General features: G+C 46.5%; 1 protein-coding gene across 1 annotated transcript in view; it reads right to left on the bottom strand.

Moving 5' to 3' along the window:
• The window catches only part of grxcr1a (glutaredoxin and cysteine rich domain containing 1 a), a 296,531-nt gene that overhangs the window by 60,895 nt on the left and 213,906 nt on the right, over positions 1-21,730 (bottom strand). The window contains exon 6 of the mRNA XM_072497849.1: positions 15,435-15,500. Within this exon, the coding sequence (XP_072353950.1) occupies positions 15,435-15,500 (66 nt within the window). The remainder of the gene's footprint in view (positions 1-15,434; positions 15,501-21,730) is intronic.

Below are 21,730 nucleotides of genomic sequence, written 5' to 3'. Positions count from 1 at the left end.
CACAGCCAAGGGACCAGATCAAAGGTCTACAGTCCTGCCATACACAGCAATGAATAATGGTGGAAAATTAAACAACTAATGGGAAGAAGATACTTCCTGCACATCCTCATCAATTCATCAATGATGGTGGATTTGAGCATGTGAGTGAAAGAGGAAAGGTTGAAGACTTTGCAAGCATCTTCAGCCAGAGCTGACAGGTGGATAATTCTGCTCAGCCTTCTCCTGAGGACTTTATGGATGCAGAAGCTGAAAGAAACTGCTGAGCATGCAGCAAAGCCATGAGTCCTGACAACATGGCTGTAGGCCTGAAGACTGGTGCTCCAGAGTCAGCCACACTCCTAGCCAAGGTATTCCAGTTCAGCTACAACTCTGGCAACCAGCTGATGATGTAGGTAATTGCCTAGGTATGTCCTATGCACAAAAAGCAAGACAAATCCAATCTGGCCAATTACCACCCCATCAGCCTCCTCGAGATCATCAGCAAAGATATGGAAGGCGTTATCGACAGTGGAACTTAGTCAAAAGTAACATGCTCACCAAATAATCAGCTTGGGTTTCACTCCATACCGCATTACAACCTTCGTCTGAACATGAACAAAAGAGCCAAATTCTAGGTGAAGTGGGATTAAATGCCCATGACATTAAGGTAGCAATTGAGTGTTGCATCAAGGAGCCCAAGGACAATTGAACTCACTGAGAATCGGGGTAAACTCAGCACTGACCAGGCACATACCTAGCACAAAGGAAGCTGGTTGTGGTTGTTGGAGGTCAAGCATTTCAGTCCCAGGACATCACTGCTAGAGTTCCTCAGGGTCGTGCCCTGGGCCGAATTGCCTTCAGCTGCTTCATTAGTGACTTTCCTTCCTCATATGGTTAGCGATGGGGATGTTTGCTGATGTATGCACACTGTTCAGTTCCATTTGCAAGTCCTCAGATACTGAGACAGTCTGTCCCTGCATGCAGCAGAACCTGGGTGACATTGCAGTTTGGGCTGACCAGACAAGTAACATACACACTGCATAATTGTCAGGCATTGACCATCGCCAACAAGAGAGAATCTACCCTGGATTTAAAAGCATTATCATACTTGGATTCTTCCACTATCAATATCTTGAAAATTAACTGCAAATGCCATTTAAATACTGTGGCTACAAAAGCAGGCCAGTGACTGGGAATTCTGCAGTGAGTTACCCTCCTCCTGACTCCGAAAAGCCTTTCCACCATCCACAAGGCACAAGTCAGGGGTGTGATGGAATAGAGTCCATCTGCCTGGATGAGTGCAGCTGACATAACACCCAAGAAGGGCAACAGCATCTAGGACATTTAATTAGCACCCCATCCATCACTGTAAATATTCATCCCCTCTGCTACTGGCACAGAGTAACAGCAGTGTGTACAGCTACGAGATGCCTTGCAACAACTCACCAATGCATCTTCAACAGCATCTTCCAAACCACAATCTCTGCCACTCAGAAGGACAAGGACAGCAAACTCAGAGGAGCACTTGAACCTTCCCCTTCTGACTTGGAACTATATATACTTCTATTTATTTATGGGATGTGGGCATCACTTGCTAGGCCAGAATTTATTGCCTATCCCTCATTGCCGTTGAGAAGTTGTGGTGAGCCGATGAAAGCTATCTGGTGCCGGTAAATCCACAGTGCTGTTAGGAAATAAGTTCCGGAATTTTGGCCCAGCAAAGTGAAGGAACGGCGATATTTTTCCATGTCTGGATGGTGAGTGGCTTGGAGTGGAGCTTCCAGGTGGTGGTGTTCCTATGCATCTGATGCCTTGACCTCTAGATGGCAGCGGTCATAGGTTTGGAAGGTGCTATCTCAGGAGCCGTGGTGAGTTCCTGCAGTGGATCTGTAGATGGTACACACGGCTGCTACTGTGCGTCGGTGGTGGAGGCAATGAATTTTTGTGGATGGGGTGCTAATCAAGTGGGCTGCTTTGTACTGGATGGTGTATAGCTTATTGAGTGTTGGAGCTGCACTCACCAGGAAATTAAATGGTTGGAAAAACAATTTCAGAGTTCAGACATGGAAAAACAACAACATTTTAAAGCAATACAGCTTTACTTGATAACAAGTCAATTCACTGACGTGTTCAATGCCAGCAACAGGAGGAGGAAATTAATTCCTGCATTAAAAAAAATTATAGACAGATCTTAAAAGAAAACTCTTGATAAGGAAAAATGGCTATGAGAAAAAGAAGATAGTTTAAGGAACAAGGTAAATGGTACATTGCTATCTGAAAGGGATGTTCTGTTTTTATGACAATGGTGAATTAATTTTGTTTTCAGTATTTGTGTTTTGGGGTGTGGGGAGTTATGTTATTCTCTAAGTCTTAATAAAGATTGTAGACTTCCAGTTAACACAGATACTTTATTCAGTAGGTTTGTTCTGTTTCCAGAGCTTAACTAGATATAATACAGTCAGGAAGTATGACCAGTGAAGCTAAGGTAAACTGCCTGTGCTGAGCTGTCTCTGTCTGCTGCTGCTCACTAGCCCTGTGCTTCTGAAAGAGGCGGATCCTACCTTGGGCTGGCTCCTTTATACCCGTCTCTGATGCCCTCTAGTGATGCTGTGGCTGTTATATCTGTCTGCAGTCCCTGGTGTATGTGCAGATGTATGTACAGATGTACAGCTCACTGCAGGAGTCTTCCACAAATGAATGCCTATTGGTATTTCTGTGTATACTCTTTGCTCCTTGTTGTAGAGCTAAAACTTGTTAATCCTTTGTTGTCTGGCTGTGGGAATTAGAAGCATGTCTTTTCTATGTATACCTTCTGGGTGAAGCTTGAACCATGTTTTAGTTGTGAATTAGTTTAAACTGTATATGTGTTCGGGAATGGATTTTTTGGCACTTTGGGTTCATCGCCCAGAGCTTGAGTAGATGATTTCAAGTTGTTTGAAATTAAGGAAGTAAAAATGTGATTGAGTGTGTTAAAGATACTCGGTGTGAGTTAGGTGAGGTAGGTGTTTAATTATAACAATATTTTCCAAAGTACTCAACAAAGAAAATATGAACTTTTCAAAATGTCGTACAAGAGTTTTAAAAAAAACTTTCAGAAAAACAAATTAAGGGAAAAAGAAGGATAATTAAAAGTTATGGGAAATATTCTGTCACTTTTTCTACTGTTAAGGTCTGCAAGGTTGAAGGAAATTTGTTTTATTCAACTTCAGTTTGGTTAGTCATTAAGGAAGACATCTGAAGAAAGGAAAACAGAACATACTGGATAAACTCAGATGCCTGACAGCACCTATGTGTTATGGACCGGAAAATAATTCATTTAAACTGCCCTGATTTCTCCCCTTACCACCCGCCCATAAATAGAAAGGTGTTTTTAATTTTTGATTTGCCCCTTTAAAATCCCCTGGTCGCCACACTCTGGCGTCTGTTCGGGTACACTGAGGGAGAATTCAGAATGTCCAATTCACCTAACAAGCATATATCTCGGGACTTGTGAGAGGAAACCGGAGCACCCAGAGGAAATCCACGCAGACATGGTGAGAACGTACAGACTCCGCACAGACAGTGACCCAAGCCGGGAATTGAACCTGGGACCCCGGCGTTCTGAAGCAAGACTGCTAACCACTGTGCTACCGTGCCGCCCTTTAAAAATGGTGGCATATTTTCCCCAATCCTTCAGCTTGAAGTAATCTAATGCTTTATGAATAGCAAACTCAAGATAAGTTATAATAAGCAGGTTGGTTTATTTCACACACACAAAACACGTGAAGAGGCTTTTCAATGTCTGCCCCTTTTGCACTCATACAATAAGATATATAAGGGGAAAAAAGGGGTACCGTGCAAAACAATGATAAAAATAAATTACACGTGAGTACAGAGTCCAGAATCAAAAGTCCAATGGTGTACTACTTCAGAGGTCAGCAGGCTGAAACTGTTGCAGGCTGGTCCATCTTTCCAGAAGCAGGGACTTCCTCAATGGAAGAAGACATTCAGAGATGAATTAGTCTTCTAGGTGCAATACAAGAGTTCCAATGTTCCAGCCAGTACACAGTGTAGTTGAGGACCAGCCAAGTTACCTGGACAGAGCTCTTTTTGCTGCTACCTGTTAGATGGTAAAATTGTGGACTTCCTGGATTTGGATCCACATGGCAATATTACGGGTTCGAGCAGTTTGGAGAGACATACCTCACACTTCTTCTCATGTTTTTTTTTAAAGGATGTATTTTTCCAAGTGTGGAATCTTGAGGGACTTAACAAAGAAGTCAGGGTCCCTTTTATCCTTGCAGACATACCACCTCTGCTGGTCATAGCTCTGCGTTAGAAATGTAGAAGGGTGTTGATGTATTTCTTTGGAATTTGATGTTCTGCATGCATGAGGCATCAGAGCTTCCTTAAAGAAAACGAGGTTCCTGCTGGTTTTCTGAAAGCTAGAAATTCCTCTGGCATGAGACATGGTTCATCAGGCAACTCAGAGTAAAGCCTCTATCCATTTTTAAAGATAAAAATAATAATTTTATGAAGTAGCCAGGTTGACGTGGACATATATATATTTTCCTTCCTGTCTTCTGGGCAGAACAGTAAAGACGGAAACGGAGTTATTGTTTTGAATCCAATATGATTCTTCATCTTCATATTGGGGTTGAAACCTTGGGCGTCATTCTCCGACCCTCCATCGGGTCGGAGAATCGCCGGGGGCTGGCGTGAATCCCGCCCCCGCCGGTTGCCGAAGTCTCCGGCACCGGATATTCGGCGGGGCAGGAATCGGGATGCGCCGGTTGGCGGGCCCCCCCGCTCGATTCTCCGGCCGGGATGGGCCGAAGTCCCGCCGATAAATTGCCTGTCCCGCCAGTGTGGATTAAACCACCTTTTGAACGGCGGGACAAGGCGGCGTGGACAGGCTCCGGGGTCCTGGGGGGGGCGCGGGGCGATCTGGCCCCGGGGGGTGCCCCCACGGTGGCCTGGCCCGCGATCGGGGCCCACCGATCCACGGGCGGGCCTGTGCCGTGGGGGCACTCTTTCCCTTCCGCCTCCATCACGGTCTCCACCATGGCGGAGGCAGAAGAGACTCTCCCCACTGCGCATGCGCGGGAAACTGACGCTCCCGTACATGCGCCGCCCCGAGATGTCATTTCCGCGCCAGCTGGCGGGGCAACAAAGGCCGTTTCCGCCAGCTGGCGGGGCGGAAATTCCTCCGGCGTCGGCCTAGCCCCTCAATGTTGGGGCTCGGCCCCCAAAGATGCGGAGCATTCCGCACCTTTGGGGCGGCGCGATGCCCGTCTGATTGGCGCCGTTTTGGGCGCCAGTCGGCAGACATCGCGCCGATTCGGGAGAATTTCACCCCTTAACTCTGTTTCACTCTGCACAGATGCTGCCAGAGCAGCTGAGTTTTCCAGAATTTGGGGGGTTTATTTCGGAGTTCCAGCATTCGCAATATTTTGCTTTTATTTTACCTGAAGAAAGGAACAAGACAAGTGATGTAATTTATCTTTTCTTTCTATTTTCCACATGCAGTTCTATTTTGTGTTTAGTTATTTCGGTATTTGTCAGGATTGAAATTAAATAATTAAGGTGAGCTAACCTGTGACGTTATGAAAGCAGGAATTTTATTGGTGGGCAAAATGTAATTAAAAATTATTGTGTTAAGATGTGAGGGAGTCTTTAACTTCAAAAAGTAAGGCTCGTTCATATTAAATGTTTATTTGCGTGAATTTGAATTGGGGGAAAAATGCACTTGAAAACAATTGGAATTTAATTTAAAAGTTGTTGTGCTGGATTCGCACAATAAGTGTAAGTGTTGATGCCGGTGCAGAGTTGGTGGAGCTCCACGACAGCAAAACTGGCCCCGTACCTGGACCAATTTAGTTACTGTTGAAGGCCTAGCATCGGCGCCGTGTGGAACACAATTGATTCCAATGAGAAACGGTGCGGGATTCGCCTGTTTCGCGATTGACACTCAGGAGGCTGACAAGCTGCAGCTGTGTAAACACACTTCACTCCCCACACATGCCATCCCAGCCAACAAGATGGCAGTAAGGTAGGCAGCATGGTGGCACAGTGGTTAGCACTCCCAGGTTCGATCCCGGCCCCGGGTCACTGTCCGAGTGGAGTTTGCACATTCTCCCCGTGTTTGCATGGGTCTCACCCCCCCAAAATCCAAAAGATGTGCAGGGTAGGTGAATTGGGCACGCTAAATTGCACCTTACTTGGAAACAAAGAATTGGGTATTCTAAATTTAAAAAAATGATGGCAGCAACAAAAACAGGTTCATGCTTCACCGATGCAGAGATCAACACCCTCCTGGACGCCATGGAGGAGAGGTGGATGACCCTGTAACCTTGCCTGGGAAGGAGGCTTCCAGCCGCCGCCATTTGTCATGCCTGGACACAGGTGGCAGAGGTGGTCAGCGCTGTGTTAACTCCGTCCAGACTGGCAAGCAGTGCCAGAAGAAACTGCACAACCTCCTCAAAGCGGCAGAGTAGTGATCTCTGTATATGAATATATATGATCAATGTATGTAAATGTAGTACAGTGAATTCAACACTAGATGTCTCACTATCAAGTGGCATAAGAAAGACTTTCCCGCTCTTTCTGAGAGAGCGTGCTTTAGGAGAGTGAACAGACAACACATCGATTGGCTAGAGAGAGAGAAGTTATAAGTTATTTCAGTATTACATTGTATAGTTAGTTAGTTATCTTTACTGTATTTTATTTCATTTACTAGTTGAGTATTAAGTACAAAGGACTCACAAATATTATTTATATTACTCATTAAATTAGTTCATCTTCAAAATAAGACTATTGTTTATATCATCAACTCGGCTGTTTCAAAGAGTAATATATATATTATGTAAAGTAATATAACATGGTACCAGAGTGCGAAAAGCTTTTAAGAAATACTAGTGAAGATTTAGAATTTCAAAAAAATGGAATGAATTATTTGACTATAGAAGTCATCGCAACATCAGCAACTTTGACAAAAACAACTTTTCAATGGACCAAGTTCAAGCACCAAGACATCTCAAGACCACTGGTAATTTAAATTTGAATTGGAAATTGTTCAAACAACAGTTTCAACTCTATTTAGAACCTAGTGACTGAAGTGCTGCCCCAGAAGCTAAATAATTGCTTTTCTTTGTCCCTGGCAGGCCAGCAAGCAATAAAATTCTTCAATTCCTTTAATTTTAATGCTGGTGAAGATAAAACAAAATTTCATCAAGTTATAGCGAAGTTCAAAAATGCAGACCAATGAAATTGTAGAAAGATTAAAATTTCACAGAAGAGTTCAAAAAGTTGGTGAACTGGTGAATAATTTCATCACAGATCTCAAACGCTTTGCTAAAACATGTAACGATGCAGATCTACATGACTCTCTTGTAAGATACCAGACTGTTTATGGCATACTTGATGATACAGTCAGAGAAGCATTAATTTGGCAAAATGATTTAACTTTACAAATCGCGATTGATAAGTGCATCTCCGTGGAACAGACCAAAAGTCAATATTTAGCATTTTATCCCAAAGAAAAAAGCGCAAATCTCTACCACGAGGCAGAGAAAATCAAAATGGTGTCACATTCAAAGCAGAAGCCTGTGAGGAACAGAAGCTATCCTCCACAAGCATTTTCGGGCTCTGCACATGCGCACTACACACAGAAATGCGAGACGTCGAAGGAGAAATCTGCACAGTCAGTCAATTCAACACTAGATGTCTCACTATCAGATGGTATAAGAAAGATCTTCCCGTTCTTTCTGACAGTGTGCTTAAGGGGAGTGAAGACAATGCATAGACTAGTTAGAGAGAGAGAAGTTATAAGTTATTTCATTATTACATTGTATAGTTAGTTAGTTATCTTTACTGTATTTTATTTCTTTTATTAGTTGAGTATTAAGTACAAAAGACTCACAAATATTATTTAAATTACTCATTAAATTAGTTCATCTTTAAAAAAAAACTATTGTTTATTTCATCAACTCGGCTGGTTCAAAGAGTGATACACATATTACGTAAAGTAATATAACAGGCAGCACTATGGCCCTGGCACCTACCCCCATCCCACACACCCATAAGCCGAGTCCCCCCAACCCAGAGGGCTGCCCCCAGCCTGTGCTACAGGCCCTTGGAAAGAGCACCCAACTTAACACCCGAGGGGGTGGACAGTCAGAGGGCAGGCCAGCCCGAGGAACTAGCTTCCGTCCAGACAGGTTTCAGGCATCTGGAATGGACGGTCCCATCAATCGTGAAGATGCAGTCACAGAGCCAGGGACTACATGAGGGGGTGTCGGCGAGCATCCAGCATTTGCAGGTGCAGTTGGAGGTGTCCAACCGCATGCAGGAGCAGGAGGTAGAGCCGACCATGCGTGCCACCCAGGCCAACACCGCACAGGTGGCGTCCGCGGTGGAGGCATTGAGGGAGAGTGTTTTGGCTATGGATCAACATGTCCAAGGCCTGGGGCATTCTGTGCAGGTGCTGGCCGAGGCCCAGGACAAGGTTGCTGCCTCACAGGCGACCATATCCCAGAGCCACCTGGAAATTGCACGGCGCTTCTGATAGTGGCGCAGTCACAGCAGGCCATGGCTGGGAATGTCGTCTGCATTGCCCAGGCGCTGGCCAATGTGGTGCAGACACAGAGGGAGGTGGCCCAGTCCCAGAGGGAGACGGCGCAGTCACAGGCTGATGTGACACAAATGTTCAGGGTGGCCATCAACTTATCGGCCAATGGGGGCAGGTGTCTCTCCCAAAACCCTGCTCTGCCAGGTGCATCATGATCTGGCAGATATGTCACATTGTCTCCCTACTCAGCGGAGTCTTCGATGGCATGCCCGGCCCGTCAAGTTCTTGAATGACAGGCACTGACAGTACACACGAGGCCTCATGCGGCGCCTCCTTAGCAACTCCTCCTCTTCGGTCTGTTGGGCAGCCGGCTCTGCATACTGGGCGGCTGCCTCCTTTCCCTCTGCTGCACGCTCTGCTACTGCATGCTCTGCTTCTGCAGCTTCCTCCTCCCCTTCAAGCAGCGGCAGCACGTACAGCTGCAGGGCATCCCCCAGGGCTGCAGCGACTAGTAGGAAATCCCCCTTTGCTGGTGGAAATCCAATATCCGTTGTCTGCAGGGGGTGAAAGCCCCACATGTTAGCATGGTGCGTGCCCTCTTACCAACCAGATCCAACGGGGTACATGGTGCCCCCGGTTGGCACTGAAAGTTCTGCCCCCGCATGCCCCCCATCTCTGGACCTCTGGCCCCATTAGTGCCCGGCACCATGGGGGTCTCTGGCCCTGGTGCCCGTCCCAGGGGTACAATCGGTTGGCACTGCCCTTGCCCGTGGTACGCTCCGTGGCCCCCGCCCTGTGTCCCCATAGGGGCTATCATAGAATTAACAGCGCAGAAGGAGGCCATTAACCCATCGAGTTTGCACCGGCTCTTGGAACGAGCACCCTACCCAAGCCCACACCCCCACCCTATCCCCATAACCCAGTAATCCCACCCAACACTAAGGGCAATTTTGGACTAAGGGCAATTTAGCATGGCCAATCCACCTAACCTGCACATCTTTGGACTGTGGGAGGAAACCGGAGCACCCGGAGGAAACCCACGCACACACGGGGAGAACGTGCAGACTCCGCACAGACAGGGACCCAAGCCGGGAATCGAACCTGGGACCCAGGAGCTGTGAACCAATTGTGCTAACCACTGTGCTACCGTGCTGCCCTTAAGTGGGCACCGATTAGTGGGCGTTGTCCTGGGTGGGCTGCCTGATGCCCCAGCGGCGGATGGGAGTCGGGTTGGGAGGTGTATGGTGGAGGGTGAAGGGCGGAGTGGTGGCGATGTCAGTTTGCAGAACCTGGGCCAAGGTGGTTTGCTAGTTTGGTGTACAGCAAGATGGCTGCCTTTGAGGTCATGGCAATGGCGGTCCATGACTGGACACTGCCCCAGTCCCACGGGGGTCACTCCAGCCACTCAGCCCTTCCCCCATCACCCCGCTTGGCCCTGGCATGGATCCCCCAACTCCAACCAGCTCGGCCAGTGTCCAGCCCGGCAGCCCACAGTCGCGTCTCTCCGTGTCCTACCTCCTCTCTCTCCCTCATCAGCCACAACGCCAGTTTCATGACTTTTAAAAGCACAAGTGAACCGCGCCATCGGGAACTCGGCCCTTCGGAGGTGGAGAATCTCGGAGGCTGCAGAGAATGCCAGGTCAGGCCCGCTAACGATATGTAAACGGTGTTTACTGTATGTGCGTTCCGAAACGCATTGACGAGGTGATGGAGAATTGTGATTTGACGTCAAATCGGTGCCCGCCGCGATTCTGCCATTGGAACCTGGGGCGAGATTCTCCGACCCCCCGCCGGGTCGGATAATCGGCGTGGGCTGGCGTGAATCCCGCCCCCGCCGGTTGCCGAAGTCTCCGGCACCGGATATTTGGCGGGGGCAGGAATCGCGCAGCGCCGGTTGGCAGGGCCCCCCCCGCGCGATTCTCCGGCCTGAATGGGCCGAAGTCCCGCCGCTAAAATGCCTGTCCCGCCGGCGTAGATTAAACCACCTACCTTACCGGCGGGACAAGGCGACGCGGGCGGGCTCCGGGGTCCTGGGGGGGGACACGGGGCGATCTGGCCCCGGGGGGTGCCCTCACGGTGGCCTGGCCCGCGATCGGGGCCCACCGATCTGCGGACGGGCCTGTGCCGTGGGGGCACTCCTTCCCTTCCGCCTTCGCCACGGTCTCCACCGTGGCGGAGGCGGAAGAGACTCCCTCCACTGCGCATGCGCGGGAATGCCGTCAGCGGCCGCTAACGCTCCCGCGCATGCGCCGCCCGGAGATGTCATTTCCGCGCCAGCTGGCGGGGCACCAAAGGCCTTTTCCGCCAGCTGGCGGGGCGGAAATTCGTCTGGCGCCGACCTAGCCCCTCAATGATGGGGCTCGGCCCCCAAAGATGCAGAGCATTCCGCACCTTTGGGGCGGCGCGATGCCCGACTGATTGGCGCCGCTTTGGGCGCCAGTCGGCGGACATCGCGCCGGTTCCGGAGAATTTTGCCCCTGTTCTCTGCCCAATCGCAATTTTGGTGTCAGCCAACGGAGAATACCGCCTGACTTCTCGGCGAATCTGCCCTTTGAAATCTTCCCATTCTTGAGCAATCTATATTTTTATAAACTGAAAAAAAATTCAATAAGAAGAAAATGTTTTAGTGGAATAGCTTGTGGATGCCTCTAACATAAGCATGCAGTCCTCTAAATCATTTTGGCAATATGTTTAAATGACAATTATTGCTCTAATCCATTCTGTTTGAGGCTGTCTCTTTGTTGAGGAATTGGTTAGAACCTATGTGTGACTGCACATGTTCTTTGTGGAATGAAAGCTTGACCCCCTTTCAACAATCAGAGAAACCCCCTTTCTGCTGACAGCTGTTTTTTTTTAAATTATGATGTGGAGATACCGGTGTTGGACTGGGGTGAGCACAGCAAGACGTCTCACAACACCAGGTTAAAGTCCAACAGGTTTATTTGAAATCACAAACTTTCAGAGCACTGCTCCTTCATCAGGTGAAGTGGAGGCAGATTCACAATCACAGCATATATAGGAGAGACACAATTGCAAGATAATTACAGATTGGAATGTGAAGAATGGTTGGAATGTGGGTTTTTACAGGTACAAACAGTGTGAGTGGAGTGAGTGATAATCACAGGTAATCGAGGTGTGAATTGTCTCAAGCCAGGACAGTTAGTAGGACTCTGCAACCCAAGGCAGTATGGTGGGGGTTACATGTAATGCGATATGAAACCGAGATCCCAGTTGAGGCCGTCGTGATGCGTGCGGAACATGGCTACCAATTTCTGCTCGGCGATTCTGCATTGTCATGTGTCTTGAAAGCCACCTTGGCAAATGTTTACCCGAAGATCGGAGGCTGAATGTTCTTGGCTGCTGAAGTGTTCCCTGACTGGATGGGAGAACTCCTGTCTAGCGATTGTTGCATGGTGTCTGTTCGTCCGTTGTTGTAGCGTCTGCATGGTCTTGCCGAAGTACCACGTCACGGAACATCCTTTCCTGCAGCATATGAGGTAGACAAGGTTGGCCAAGTCTCATGAGTATGTACCGCCTGCCTGGTGGGTGATGTTCTCATGAGTGATGGTAGTATCCATGTTGATGATCCAACATGTCTTGCAGAGGTTACCGTGACTGGGTTATGTGGTGTTGTGGTCGCTGTTCTCTTGAAGGCTCGGTAGTTTGCTGTGAACAATGGTCTGTTTGAGGTTAGGCGGTTGTTTGAAGGCAAGTAGTGGAGGTGTGGGGATGGCCTTGGCGAGATGTTTGTCGTTTAAATTAAATACATTTATGGATATATTGGGCATAATTAAATTTTAAGTTTCTAAATTTACAGATATGTTGAAAATATTAACCTGTTGTTCTCATTAAGCCACAGTGGATTTTTCTGTTCTTTTCTGTTTCCAGATCCACAATGAGCACAGATACCACAGCACGGTGCAAAGGAGTCTTATATATTCAAGCAGCAGAATTCTAGTCGGCGGGATCCTTCGCTCCACCGGCAGCGTATCCACACCCGGGGATTTCCCGGCGGCTGCCGGGATGGAGGATCCCGCTGCGGCAAGGATGTCCCACGGCGGAAAATGCGACTTGCGGACCGGAGAATCCCGCCCAAGACGTTTTCTACAATTTGGACTAAAAGTTTTGCCTTTCAAACACTTGACCTTAATTATTCAGGCCATTTGTTATCTTTCAAGGTAAAGTGCTTGATAACACCCAGAGGTGTGAAAGTTACCTCGAAACATTGAAATGATGTAATAGCACCAGTTAAAACCATCGAGCCTGGAATAATTGTTTCTGAAGTGTAAATTGATAAGATAAATTGATATGAGTTGCTATTTCAGGCGCTCAGAGCAAAGTTTACTTGAAGTTTAAGGAGATCTTCAAAAGGAAAATTGAATGAGAAACAGTCTAAGTGGTTCCTGGGTATCAAAAAAAGAAAGATTGTTTTGGCTCAGTATCACATGACACTTGTTGTGCTTTTACGAATAGAAGGACCACAACATGTATCAGGATTATCCAGGAGGCATTGTCACCACTCCAGCAGAGACATTCTGTGCTGTGGTGCATGTTATTATTAAATCCTTTCGATTGGCAAATAATTCATTGGCCTTCAATCTTAACTTCCTCAAACTGGTAAAATAAAACATGCTTTTTTGCAAAATTGTTCTGTTATGATTTGCTATGCAATAATGAAAGTATTTAAGTTGCAAATTTTGTAAAACCTCAGTAAAATGTGTATCTTACCTCTGTGTAAAACAATATTATCTTAATATCAACCCCTGTGACCTCTCCCACCCCATGTGAAGCTAAATACAAAATATGTCTTGAACTCATGTACATCCTAGCTGCCATTTTCATGACTGCAGATATAATTTATGTGTCCTGCTATGAAGAAGCAGAACAATTAATTAACATATCTAAATTGAGTTCTCTCAGTATAATTTAATATTTATCACAAAGGTCCAAGGGCTCAGGAAATTCCACCATGAAAGGAAGGTGGGGGCTGCCATCTCCACAAGACCTTTTATAGCTCGACTTATGTAGGAGGAACAGACGTTCTTCACATTGCCCCTCAGCAAATCTCATCCTCCCATCTACCCATCATCTCATTCCTCGTCCTGCCATGATGGCAGTCAATCCTCCCGTCAACCCGGGCACCAATATTCTCCCCGTCTCACTTGCAGATATCCCCTCCCCATGATAGCTTCTCTCCCTTCTGCAACTCCAGCCTTCTCCCTCACATGAGTGCATCCTTTGTCCAGCCCTGATCTTCCCTCTCGTTTAATGGCCTCTCTCAACCCACCAAGTCTAGATACCTAGCCTTCCACTTCCCTTAAAGACATCTCACTCACATCCTGAAACGACAATCTCTAGCCTTTTACCTTTCTCCACTAATAGGGTTGTCCCCAAGGGTCGCCAACTGTGACCTGCTGCTGCTAGTTTTTCATCCCTGGCATTGATGTATTCCCTGGCTGTTTCCATCCTTCACTGTCCCTCCTGATCTCCCTGTAAATATTGGGACCAATACTTCCTAAAATCAGCAATAAATCATTTGGAGCAAGTAGCTCAATGGACCCGTCAATGTAGGAAACAGCATGCTAACTTAAACAAAACTGGGCGACATTCTCTGCCCCCAGCCGAGTGTTTTCCGACCATGCGCCATCAACTACTGGCGGTGTTCTATAATGCCACTGCTTGCCAATGGGATTTCCCATTGAAGCCACCCCACGCCGCTGGGAAACCCACAGTCGGGGGTCTGCTGCTGGCATTAAAAGTGAATCACAATGGCCGGAGAATGGGCCTGAACTTTCTCCAAATCTAAGGCATGCTATTTTGTTTTAAAGTTCCATTTACCTCAATCTTCGTTAAGAGATCTTGAAACTCCCCTGATTTACACCCAAGTATATTTATACCTAAGTATAATAACACATAAATTAAACCCTTACATTTTTTATAGCTTTTAACGTTTGAATTTATGTGATAGTTAAAGGAAAACAAAAAAAAAGATATTTTATGATGATTTGGTTTAGAAACATTATGAATAAAAATGAGGATGCTTTTCAGAGGTCCCAAGGGTTGTGTTTGACTCCTGGCAACAGAAATACAAGAACCTTTCAATGTTTCTCCAGAAATGCTGTGTTTCTGAACTGGAAGAGAGCATGGATGAATCTTTTTACCGGCGAACCATTCCAGGCTGTGCAAGAAAAGTCCAGCACCAGCTATATGTCCACAGAATGCTTGTGAGTACTGTATTTCTTAACTACAGAGAACCTGAATGAATGATTCTACAGATAAGATCCTTACAGGTTGCAAACCAAATACTTTAATCTGCAAGTTGCTGCGAAGAAAAGTGTGCCAGGAACCATCATTTGAAACAAAAACGGTTTCTTCCTTTGACTTGTGATTTTGACCCCGTTCCACCCCTCTGTGTTTGCCTGTCTTGCGTGATCGTGTAGAGGGTGGGGTCCAGATAAAATGGGGATTAGGAATTAGCTTTTAGTTAACCAGTTGTATTTGCTGTATATTTCATGACAGTTCTTGTTATAAATAAACAGTAATTGTGTTTACATTTACAAACCTGGTGACAGTAATTAAGGGCCAACGATTTTGGGTATTTTTATAAGAATTATTGGTTAATTCACTTGTGTTGTGACTCTGGGGCATGTGGGGCTGCAATTGACTGTGCATTAGCCCAGGGTGTCATAATAGCGTGGCCAAAAAAACTAAAGGATGAACCATTATTGGAACAAATTTCAAGATCATCCAAACTCAAGGTACAGTGATGTACAGAAAATCAATAATAAACCTTTTGGGGGCAAGCAGGTCACTGGACCTGTTACTGTAGAAAACAACATGCTAACTTAAACAAATCTGAACTTTCTCTAAACCTAAGGCATGCTATTCTTTTTAAAGGTATATTTACCTCAATCTTTGTTAAGAGGTCTTGTAGCTCCCCTGATTCATTCATTGACAATATTTTCTCTGCATCCTGTTAGCAAATAAATGCACAATAGCACTAAGAGAAGCTTCACATCAAATCCTCAAATTAAGGAACATTGAACATTTTTGTTAAACATAAACTAATATTGCTTTTATCATAGTACATATCAAATCACGAATAATTGTAGGAAATTAGTGTTTTGAATTATTAGCAAGACAATTAAGATATTCTTAGTGTACAGTTTTGCTCCAAATTCTTCTCTCCTTACCTAGAAGTCACTGGTACTTACTGAGAGCGCTGCTATACTCTGTTAGCACAAGCCAAGGTGGAGAGTGTCTGCTCATTGGCTAATTGTGGGAGTATGGGTGGCCCAATGGTTAGCACTGCTGCCTCATGCCTTTGAGGACCCGGGTTCGGATCCCGGTTCTGGGTCACTGTCCGTGTGAGGTTTGCACACTCTCCCCGTGTCTGTGTGGGTCTCACCCCCACAACCCAAAGATGTGCAGGGTAGGTGGATTGGTCACGTGAAATTATCCCATGGTTGGAAAAAAAATTGGTCACTCTAAATTTAAAAAAAGGGGATAGAAAACTGTGGGAGTATCCTAGCCAAGCAAGGTGCTTTCGTCACTTGACAATTTCTAGCAACAGGCCGTGGATTGTGAACCTAATATTCTGTTCCCTTTCTAAATCTGGATCTTGAGGCAATTTCACATTCCAATTGATTTTATGCCAGCGCTCAACTAATTCAGCAAGGGTCAGGGATCAAAATAAAGATTTTAATACTCAGATTTCCTGTAATAATATTTTTTCAGATATTTTGCTAGGTTTTATGAGCCTTCTTCAGGTTGTTAGGTGCTTCCATTAAGTTGATGGCAGTTTTTAAAAATAAATTTAAAGTATTTTTTTTCCAATTAAGGGATAATTTTGCATGACCAATCCCACTTACCCTGCACATCTTTGGGTTGTGGGGCTGAGACCCACGCAGACACAGGAAGAATGTGTAAATTCTACATGAATCGCTGCAGTCCATGATGTATGGTACACCCAGTGTGCTATAAAGGAGGGAGTTCCAGGATTTTGACCCAGTGACAGTAAAAGAATGATGATATATTTCCAAGTCAGGGTGGCGATTGACTTGGAGGGGAACTTCCAGGTGGTAGCATTCCCTAATATCTGCTGCCCTTGTCTCTTTAAATGCTAGTGGTTGTGGGTTTGGAAGGAGCTGCTAAGGAGCCTTGGTGAGATCCTGCAATGCATTTTGTAGATAGTACACATGGCTGCGACTGTGCTTTGGTGGGGGAGGGAGCGAATGTTTGGCAATGGGTGTCAATCAAGCGGGCTGCTTTGCCCTGGGTGGTTTTGAGCTTCTTGAGTGTTGTTGGAGCTGCACTCATCCAGGCAAGTGGACAGTATTCCATCACACTCCTTGTGTCTTGTAAGTGGTGGACAGGCTTTGGGGAGTCAGGAGGTGAGTTACTCACCACAGGATTCCTAACCTCTGATCTGCTCTTGCAGCCACACTATTATTATGGTTAGCCCAGTTCAGTTTCTGGTCAATAGTAATCCCTAGGATGTTGATAGAGGAGATTCAGTGATGTTAATGAAATTGAATGTGAAGGAACGATGGTTGATTCTCTCTTATTGGAGAAGGTCATTGACTGGCATGCATGTGGCACGAATATACTTCCCACTTGTCAGCCTAAACTGGATATTGTCCAGGTCTTGCTGCATTTGGGCATGTACTGCTTCAGTATCTGAAGAGTTACGAATGGTGCTGAACATTGTGCAATCATCAGCAAACATCCCCACATCTGACCTTATGTTGGAAGGAAGGTCATTGATGAAGCAGCTGAAGATGGTTGGGCCTAAGATACCACCCTGAGGTACTCCTGCAGTGATGTCTCAGGACTAAAATTCATTACCTCCAACCACCACAACCATCTTTCTTTGTGCCAGGTATGACTCCAATCAATGGAGAGTTTCCCCCCTGATTCCCATTGATTCCAGTTTTAGGGCTCCTTGATGCCATACTCGATCAAATGCTGCCTTGATGTCAAGGGCAGTCACTCTCACCTCATTCTGAGTGTTAAATAGTAATATCTCAATAAACTGGTTACATACAATACCCTGTATATGTACTGGGTGAAAATATTTATGTGCTGAACTATTTAATTATATTGTACAGTTCAGCATTATTTATCAGTTCTGCAAGCTCTAGTAATCAGTATTGTAAAAAGCTATTTTACTTATTTGAGAATCTTAAATCTATCTTAAATTAATCAATTAATTTTTGTACAATTTTGTAAGACATTTTCAGAACACGCAAAAGCACAAATTGTACCATTTACGCAGGCCAAGCCCACATTCACCCCACCTACGTCACTTTCCCCATCATTGAATCGACTTGATCCGTGTCCTCGTTTGTTATTTCCTACTATTTTGCTTCATTATAGCTAGCGGCTAATTGTGCTGTAAATAGTTTTTGCAAATTAAGTGTAAATGGACATGAATTATTTTCTTCTGAGTTTTCCACCCAATCTTGGAGTGTCTGGATGCACTTTCTCATGAGGCCCAAAGCATGTTGAAAACTGTTCTGGGTGAGCAAAGTTATCAGAAGGTGAATCCCACATCCTACACTGCATAGCACAACTCAAAATTAACCTATAATTTCCTTATTTTTCATTTGGAACATTAATCACATCCATTTCTAAAAGGTCCACATTAACCGTTTCTTCTACAGAAGAGAAATAGACTTCTTCTATTTTAATACATAGAATCCCCACAGCACAGAAGGAGGCTATTCAGCTCATCAAGCCTGCACTGACCATCTGAAAGAGCACCCTAACTAGGCCCATTCCCCCATCCTATCCCCATCTAGCCTGCACATCTTTGGACACTAAGGGGCAATTTAGCATGGCCAATCCATCAAGCATGCACATCTTTGGATTGTGAGAGGAAACTGGAGCACCCGGAGGAAACCATGCAGACACAGGGAGAACGTACACACTCCTCACAGACAGTCCCCAAGAATCGAACCCAGGTCCCTGGTGCTGTGAGGCAGCAGTGCTAACCACTGTGCAACCATGCTGCCCGTAGTAATTACAAGACATTTTTATTGATTTTTATGTCACTCACAAGTATCTTTTTTCTATTCCTTTTCCTCCGATACTGAACTGCTTGCATCATAACTGTTAAGAATCGATCAGACAACAATTGTTTTAAAATCGCCTTAACTGATATTTTTTAACCACATGAATTCATATAGTCATGTAACATCACTATGCATATTATTTTAACAAAGCTATTTCAAGATTTTGGTAAGGCTAACTTTAAGAGAATAAGACAGAGACTGACAACATCAAATTGGTCAAACGTTTATTGGCTTAAACTAACCACTAATAATGGAAGGTGTTTAAAAAGGAATTAATGAAGGGCCAAGATAAATTCCTAAGGGAAAAGAACTCTGCTTACCACATAAAATAGCCATGGTCAACAAAAGAATTGAGATAAATCATGAAACCAAAGGAAAGAGCACAAGCGCAAGGAATAGTCCAGGGGACGAGGTGAGATATAAAGAACAACCAAGGAATTCAGGAAGATCCTTAGAATAAGGAATATGGGGCGAGATTCTCCGACCCCCTGCCGGGTCGGAGAATCGCCGGGGGCTGGCGTGAATCCCGCCCCCGCCAGTTGCCGATTCGGCGGGGGCGGGAATCGCGCCGCGCCGGTTGGCGGGCCCCCCCCCCCGCGATTCTCAGGCCCGGATGGGCTGAAGTCCCGCTGCTAGAATGCCTGTCCCGCCGGCGTGGATTAAACCACCTACCTTACCGGCGGGACAAGGCGGCGCGTGCGGGGGGGGGGGGCGCGGGGCGATCTGGCCCCGGGGGGTGCCCCCACGGTGGCCTGGCCCGCGATGGGGGCCCACCGATCCGCGGGCGGGCCTGTGCCGTGGGGGCACTCTTTTCCTTCCGCCTTCGCCACGGTCTCCACCATGGCGGAGGCGGAAGAGACTCCCTCCACAGCGCATGCGCGGGGATGCCGTGAGCGGCCGCTAACGCTCCCGCGCATGCGCCGCCCGGCAATGTCATTTCCGCGCCAGCTGGCGGGGCACTTCTGCCAGCTGGAGGGGCGGAAATCAGTCCGCCGCGGGCCTAGCCCCTCAAGGTTAGGGCTCGGCCCCCCAAGATGCGGAGGATTCCGCACCTTTGGGGCGGCGCGATGCCCGACTGATTTGCGCCGTTTTTGGCGCCGGTCGGCGGACATTGCGCCGATACAGGAGAATTTCGCCCCTGAAAAGAAGCTTGTGAGTGGCATCAAAAACAAAACAAAACTTTGGGCTGATTCTCTTTTAAGGATGTCTCGGCATCCTGAGAATCAGTGCCTAGTGTGCAGCCACCAACGCTCTAATTCCCGCTGTCACTTAATGTTCACTTGAGTGTTGATTGGCAGTGGCCGAGACATCCATCTGCACTTGGGCGGAAATCCCAACCGTGAGGGTTGTCAACCAATCTGATTGGCCAACAGCTCTTCAACCAGCCAGGCAGAGTGCTGAAGTGGTCAGAATTGGCACTGCAGCACTCAGCTTGGGACCAAGTCCAAGAATCTTTGAAAAGGTCAGTCCTGTACCCTAGGTGCGTGAGTGTAAATGACGTCAGGGGTTTTGGGAGGGGGCAATCGTGGGGTCAGGGTTAGGCCGGGGCCAAGTCCAGGAGCTCCAGCATTCGAGGGTGCGAAGGTGTCCCAACACTGAGGGGCCTTCAGTGTGAGGTGCTTCCTCCCTTCCTGCCCAAGATGGGGAAAAGTGTAAATGTCACTTGCCCATCCTACCCACACCCACTCACGCACCCCTAAACATTGACGCTGGGTGGGATAAGGCCCTTAATAAGTAACCACTTAAGGGCCTCAATAGGTAAATGGGTGGGTTTGCTGCCACTGGCCCTGCCCACCCAAGCGTGGAGATTGCATCTGGGCTTGGGTAGGTTCGCGGGGAGATTCCCATACATTCAATTTTATGTTCCCACCCCATCTGAGAGCCCGCCTGTAAAAACAGGCGCTGGAATGTGGCGACTAGGGGCTTTTCACAGTAACTTCATTTGAAGCCTACTTGTGACAATAAGCGATTTTCATTTCATTCATTTCATGGATAGAGGATTGGTTAGGTAACAAGGATAAATGGGTCTTCTTCAGGTTAGCAAGGTGTAACGAATGGAGTGCCACAGGGGTCAGTGCTGGGGTCTCTTTTATTTATAATTTATATCAATGACTTGCCTGAAGGGACCAAATGTATGGCAGCTAAACTGCTGATGACAGAGTGATTGGCAGGAAAGTAAGTTCTGAAGAGCACATAAGGAGTCTGCAAAGGGACGTGGGTTAAATGAGTGGGCAAATGTTTGGCAGGTGGAGAAAATGTGGGAAATTGTGAACTTGACCACTTTGACAGACAAATAGAAAACTAGCATATTATCTAAATGGAGGGAGATTACAGAACTCTGAGGTACAGAGGGATCTGGGTGCCCTGTTACACCATTATTATGGGAAGCACGGTAGCACAGTGGTTAGCACAGTTGCTTCACAGCTTAGGATCCCAGGTTCGATAACGGCTTGGGTCACTATCTGTGTGGAGTCTGCACATCCTCCCGTGTGTGCGTGGGTTTCCTCCAGGTGCTCCGGTTTCCTCCCACAGTCCAAAATGTGCAGGTTAGGTGAATTGGCCATAATAAATTGCCCTTAGTGTCCAAAAAGGCTGGGTAGGGATCTTGGGTTACAGGGATAGGGTGGAGGAGTGGGTTTAAGTGGGGTACTCTTTCCAAGGGTCGGTGCAGACTCAATGGGCCGTATGGCCTCCTTCTGCACTGTAAATTGATTGATTCTATGATTCTTATTCAATCAAGGGATGTGGGTGTCACTGGCTAGACCTGCATTTATTGCTCATCCCAAATTGCCCTTGAGAAAGTGGTGGTGATCCACTGCAGTCTATGTGGTGTAGGTACCCTCATATTAATCACAAAACGTTCATATGCAAGTACAGCAAGTGGTTAGGAAGGAAAGTGCAACATTGTCGGGAATGAAATATAAAAGCAGGAATGTTTTGCTACAATTATTAATGGGCACTGGTGAGACCATATCGGGAGGACAGTGCTTAGTTTTGGTCTCTTTATTTAAGAATGGATATGAGCGCATAAGAAACAAATTAGAGAAGGTTCACTTGATTGATATCTGGGATTGGGGGGTTATCTTATTAAGAAAGAAGAGATAGACGCGCTCATATCCGTTGGAGT

The sequence above is a fragment of the Scyliorhinus torazame genome, chromosome 3 (assembly GCF_047496885.1).
Source record: "Scyliorhinus torazame isolate Kashiwa2021f chromosome 3, sScyTor2.1, whole genome shotgun sequence".
In the NCBI taxonomy this organism is placed as follows: Eukaryota; Metazoa; Chordata; class Chondrichthyes; order Carcharhiniformes; family Scyliorhinidae; genus Scyliorhinus; species Scyliorhinus torazame.
The sequence above is the reverse complement of the archived record's forward strand: the minus strand, read 5'-3'. Positions and strand labels throughout refer to the sequence as shown.